Source organism: Pristis pectinata, chromosome 8, assembly GCF_009764475.1.
Source record: "Pristis pectinata isolate sPriPec2 chromosome 8, sPriPec2.1.pri, whole genome shotgun sequence".
Lineage (NCBI taxonomy): Eukaryota > Metazoa > Chordata > Chondrichthyes > Rhinopristiformes > Pristidae > Pristis > Pristis pectinata.
In genome coordinates, this window is record NC_067412.1 from 91,130,336 (window position 1) to 91,136,340 (window position 6,005).

Here is a 6,005-nt window from a genome sequence, read left to right on the forward strand (position 1 = left end):
ATACTTCATCTGCTCAGTTCAGGCCCATGCATTTTATTATATTCCTTTGCAAATTCTTTCTTCTTCACAACTTACTTTCCATCCATCTTTTTAACATCAATGAATTTAGCTGTAATATGTTGCCACAAATATTTTGGTTGAGGCCCCAGCACTAATCCTTGTGGCACCTGGTCACTTTGTGCCAACCTGAAAATGACTATTAGGTATGCACTTGGGTGTTGTTTGTGGAGTTACAGCGAAAGTAATTAACTGGAGAGCTCTTTACAGGAGTTGGCAAAAGGTACAAAGAACCCAGTAACTTCCTACCGTGTTATTCTAAAATCAGCAACCAAACAGCACTCATTCAAGGCATTTACCAAAATGTAGATATGGATGAGAAGGTCGACTCAAGCCGATTCAGAAAGAAATGTTACTCTTTTTCTATATTCACACTCACTAAAATTGCTTTTGGTTAGGTCTCAGTATTCTAGTTGGAATTCAATTTCTGTGAAAATAAGAAATAGGAGCAGAAGTAAGTCATTCAGTCCTCTGCTGTTACTCAAGATCATGCCTGATCATCTTCATTTTTCTGCATTGTACACACATTCCCCGATTCCTCCAATAAATGGAAATCTATTGATTTTTGTTTTGAATATAATCAGTGGTTCTCTCAGAGAATTCTAAAGAAGAAAGTTCTCCTTGTCTTAGTCCTAAATGGACGACCCCATTATTTTGAGACTGTGATCCGTAGTGGTAGACTCCTCAGCCAGGGGAAATATCTTCCCCACATCCACCCCATCAAGATCTCTTAAGTATTTTGTGTATTTCATTCTTCTGGAGAATAGAGGCCAAAGTGTCTCATCATGACAGACTTGCCATCCTAGGAACAAATCTGATGAATCTTTGCTGCACTCGCTCTATGGCACATATATGCTTCTATAGGTAAGGAAACCAAAACTGTACACAATAGCTCAGGTGCAGCAAGGCCCAATATGATGGTAGTAAAACATCTTCACTCCTGCAAACAAATCCTCTTGCAATAAAGGCCAACATACCATTTACCTTCCTGACTCCCTGCTAGACCTGCATGTTAGCTTTCACTGTTTAATGTACAAGGACATCTGGACCTCTCCGAACATCAATAATTCCCAATCTCTCACCACATACGTAAATATATACAGCGTATGTATTTTTTCTGCCTAACCTCACATTTTTCCGTATTATACTCCACCTGTCATGTTGTTGCCCACTTATTTAACTTCTCTGTATTCTCTTGAACTTGTTTCACATCCTCTTCACTTCTCACATTCCCACTTAATATTGTGGCAAGAGAAAACGTAAGACTGTTATAATTTTGGTCCCCTGAAGTAAATTGTCAATGTAGAAGGGGAATTGTTCCTGCAGTACTCCACAGTCTACCAATCTGAGAAGGACTTGTTCATTTCGTACAAACAAATTAGGAGTAGGAATAAGCCTGCTTTTTCATTTAATAAGATCATGCCTAATCTGATTATAACCTCAACTCTGCATTCCCATTTACCCACAGTAACCTTTCACACCCATTAATTATGAACACACCTATCTCTGCACTAAAAATATTCAAAAACTGTTTCCAGCTCTCTGAGGGAAAGGGCTTTAAGGGTTGATGACAGCTTGAGTGAAAAGTTATGTCTCATCTGTATTAAAAGGGCAAGCCCCGTATTTTTAAATAAACACTGATTCCCTCCCCCCCCCCCCCCAGTTCTAGATATACCACTCTGTCAAGCTCCTTCATGATCTTATATGTTTGAATCTAATCCCCTCTCAACTTCTAAACTCCAGTGGATACAAGACAGGACTGATCAACCTTTGTTTGTAAGACAACTCACCCATTCCATAAATTAAGCTAGCAACCCTTCTTCAAAATGCTTCCAACAAATTAACATACTTCCTTACTCCAGACATGGTCTCATATAACTGAAACACAAACTCATTACTTTTGTATTCATCTCCCTCGCAAAAAATAATAGCATTCTGTCAACTTACCCATATTTGGGAATCATGTATATAGCCACCCAGATCCCTTTGCATCTCAGAGCTCTACAATTTCTCACCAGTTAGAGAATATGCTTTTTTTCCTACCAAAATGGATAATTTCACATTTTCCCACATTATACTTTATTTGCCAGATCCTTGCCCACTTACTTAGCCCATCTATATCACCTTCTTCTCAAGAGTGGTGAATCTCTGAAATGCTGTGTCCCAGCGGGTGGTGGAAACTGGATCATTAGAAGTATTTAAAGTGGAGGTGGATAAATATTTGACAGATCAGGACATTTCTTTGGTCAGATTGGTAACAATTCCTATTAAATAAACTAATTACATAATGCATTTGCTTAAATGCATATCTGAAACTTACATATCCATTGCAAACCAATGATATTTAGTCACAAGACAAACTTTAGGTAAGAAAGTCCAAAATATCTTAAATATTAGCAGAGAATAAATAGTCCTGTCAGTTCAATCCATAAATTTCAACTGGTATTTGCAAACAAATGCAGAATTCTATTGTGACGGCAGAATGATCCAAATTAGGTACAAATTCAAGCTACAGATATTGCTTAAAGTTGTATTGACATTCCAAATCTGGCACTAATGCAAAACACTTTCCGTTGTCCACTGCTGTATTTCTGAATAAAAATTAGAATCACTGGTATAGAGTGTTGATTGGTGATCATACTTATCTAGTTTGATTCATCAGTGTGTCTCAATCTAGTGCAGTAACAAAGCTTATGCTTATTTAACTCCAGTTTAAGTTTTTATAGAACAACTATTTTGTAGAGGCTAGAATTCTTAATGTTTTAAACTATTGGCCAAAAGTACTGCATGAAGGCGCACACAGCTCACCTAAGTAACCTAGCCAAAGGAAAGTGAGTTTGAGATAGAATTTCTGTGTGACTGGTACCTCTGAGCAGTAGCTGTAAGTATACAGGTCATGTTAATATTCTTGTATTTATTGCACTTTTCAATTGCAGTTCCCACAATCTCAATCACTAGAAGGATAAGGACATCACTACCTACATATTTTCCAAGTCACAAGATCCTGAATTGCAAACACATTTCCGTTCCTCCCTCACTGAGTCTGAAAAAAAACTGGATCTCCAACCAACAGCACTGCAAAGCTTCAAGAATGTGTGTGGCTCACCACTACATTCTCAAGAGCGACTAGGGGTTTACAGTGAATACTGGGTTTGTCAACAATGCCCACATCCTTCATTTGAATAAAGTATTTGTATAGCAAAACATTCAGCATGATTGGCAACTGATCTATTCAGTTGTAAAGTTAGCCCATTGAATACTCTAATACAACAAATGTAATTTAAATACATTTTCCTATTTGTAGCATATGATACACAGTCAGCCATCAAGTATTTTGCACCCTGGTTGGGATTTTTGTCAAAAGATTGAAGCACAGGACAAATAATCTTTCCTACTCTGAGCTACCCATGAAGAACAAAATAGAGCTACTGAGTCAATCTAGAAATAAAAACAGAAAATGCAATACAAGGCAGACCTTTCAATATAAAAATGGAGCAAAAAGTGGTCAATATTTTTTTAACATATCCTTTATCAAACTGAAAAGGTTAAACTAGTTATTTATTAAATCACCTGCCTTCCCCATCCTCAAGCTACTAGACACCAATGCACTCATCTGACACTACATTATAAAGAGAGTGGAGCACATGAATATAGTCAGAAATTACTGGTCGAAATTCAGAGTAGAGGGCCGTGGAGTATGCAACAGAAAGGGTAAACCTTTTGTTGTGATACACTTTTAAATTTGTTTCTAAGTATAGTGTTTATCAAATATGCAGGCAAAACTACAATTTCCCCACAATGTATAGTATTTTAAAAATATAATATTGTAAGTACTAGTTCAAGTGTGGTAAATAATGTCACCACCAACACTTTGCAACTTGCCTTAAACAAAAGATTTCACAAAAAAAATCGGATTTTACCAGTTACTTTTATTTTCTATTATTAATTGTGATCTTTACAATTAATATTTAATCACAGAATCAATGTAAATGACCCAAGTGATTTTTTTTTTAAAAGTTACATAGTAATAAGCCATCTTGAAAAATTTTGTAAAATACTCATTTCTGGTACAAAATAGAGATTATGGTACAAAAGTTCCCCAATGAAGTGAAATTTAAATAGAATTTTTTGAAAACATACTGAAAATAAATATAGTCAAGGTTAAATACTAGATCTGATCAATTCAGTAACATCTGTTTCTGCCATCATTACACAGTTACTAACATCACAAGATACCAGATCAATTATTTTCCTTCTTTATCAATTTTACGTAAAAAAAGAAACAAAAAGGTATTCCTGTATTACTCCCAAAACACAGAGTTGCTTATTGGAGTATGGATAGATGCGACATCTCATTGTGCAAGGATTCTTAAAGTAAAACGCTTCTCTGAATACATTCACCATTTAAAAATGGGAAGCATTATTTTATAAAAGTTTTAATAAAACTCATCAAGATCCCGAGAACAAATAATTGTGCTTCTGAACACATTTTAGGAAAACATTCACGCCGATCACAAGTTTCAGCGCTGGACATTAATGTTCGTTGGATCACTTGTTGCTTGTGGCAGCTTTTGCTGTGCGGCCGCCACCCCTCCATTGCAACGAATCACCACGGGTGCAAAGTGCGCTGGGGCGTCCCGGCCAAGGGGACGTGGCTGGTGCTATGGAAATGCCGGGTTCTCAGTCTCTGCTGCGCTGCGTTTTCCACCTACGCCAGTAGCTGGGTTGGAAGAACCTCGGCAGCGAGGCCATCCTGGGGAGCTGGGGCTTGTCTGCCGCCTGGTTCTCCTCCTCCTGCGGGGGCTGGGTTGATGTCCCGGGCAGGGGCTCTTCTCTTTGCCCACCTACCAGCTCCCGGAGTTGACTGGGCACCCCGCTGCCCAGGTAGTGCCAGGCTTTCCTGCCGCCGTAGTCCCGGGCGTCCACGTCGGCGTTGTAGGCGCCGACCAGCAGCTTGATGACCATCTGGTGACCCTGCATGGCCGCCAGGTGCAAGGGGGTGTGACCGCCGCCCCCCGCCCGGCTGTTGAGGTCCAGCCGCAAGCCGCGGCTCTCGGCCAGGCGCACCAGCTCCAGCAGCGCGCCGTGGTCGCCCCGCTTGGCCAGCCAGTGGCCCGCCGTCAGCCCGCTCACCGGGTCCCTCCTGTTGAGGAGATCGGGCTCCCTGTCCAGCAGAGCCGCCAGTCGCCCTAGGTCGCCACCGGCCGCCGCCACCATCCACTGGTGCTCCGCCGAACCCTCGCCCACCTCCTCCTCCTCCTCCTCCGTCTCAGCCTCCGACCGTCTGCCGCCCTGCGCCCCGGCTCCGGTTCCTGCCCCCGAGTCGAGCCGCACACTCCGGCGGGGTCCCGGGCGGCGAAGGGCGGAGGACGAGGAGCCCGTCCGGCGCAGCGCCCGAGCCCCGGTGGCGCTCACCAGCCCGTCTGCCGCCTGCAGGAAGCGACCCAGCAGGTGGGACAGGCGGTTCACGTCCTCCAGCACCTGCCCGTAGCTCGGGCACCGACCGCCGTCCCCGACCGCCGTCCGATCTCCTCCCTCCTTCTCCTCCGCCGGCAACCGAGCGCGCCTCGTCTCGGCGATCTTCTCAAACATGCCCCGTGCTGTCCCGCTCCGAGAGAGAGTCCGGAGACAGTGGGAACCGGGTGATAAACGCGCCTGGTTCGGCCCGGCCCCCCCGTCCCTCACCACGCCCCCGCGGAATTTCCTCCAGCCGGAGCCGCGAAGGAGCGTAGGCAACTCTCTCGCTTCTTTCTGTTTCTCAAACACTGCAGGACTTGGGTTTGAGGTGAGGGGAGGGGGGGAGGTTTGAGGGAGATGCGTTTCTTTACACGGAGAGCGGCGGTGTACTGCATGGCATTTATACCCTGGGTAAGGTGTCCCTGTAATAATACCCGTGCCTGGAACGGGTAGTTGAGTATGCAGGGAATGGATGGATGCGGATTATGTGC

The 6,005-nt window shown here is 43.2% G+C and overlaps 1 protein-coding gene across 1 annotated transcript; it reads right to left on the reverse strand.

Annotated features, from left to right (window-relative positions):
• Positions 1–4,094: 4,094 nt before the first annotated feature.
• On the reverse strand, positions 4,095–5,804 carry sowahd (sosondowah ankyrin repeat domain family d). Its single transcript, XM_052021897.1, has one exon. It carries the CDS (start codon positions 5,647–5,649, stop codon positions 4,738–4,740), a length of 912 nt encoding a protein of 303 aa, XP_051877857.1. The 5' UTR covers positions 5,650–5,804; the 3' UTR covers positions 4,095–4,737.
• Between the last annotated feature and the right edge of the window lie 201 nt (positions 5,805–6,005).

What these genes read in the sequence shown, in the direction of transcription:
- sowahd (XM_052021897.1), bottom strand. Translation starts at nt 5,649, where the DNA reads ATGTTTGAGAAGATCGCCGAGACGAGGCGCGCTCGGTTGCCGGCGGAG.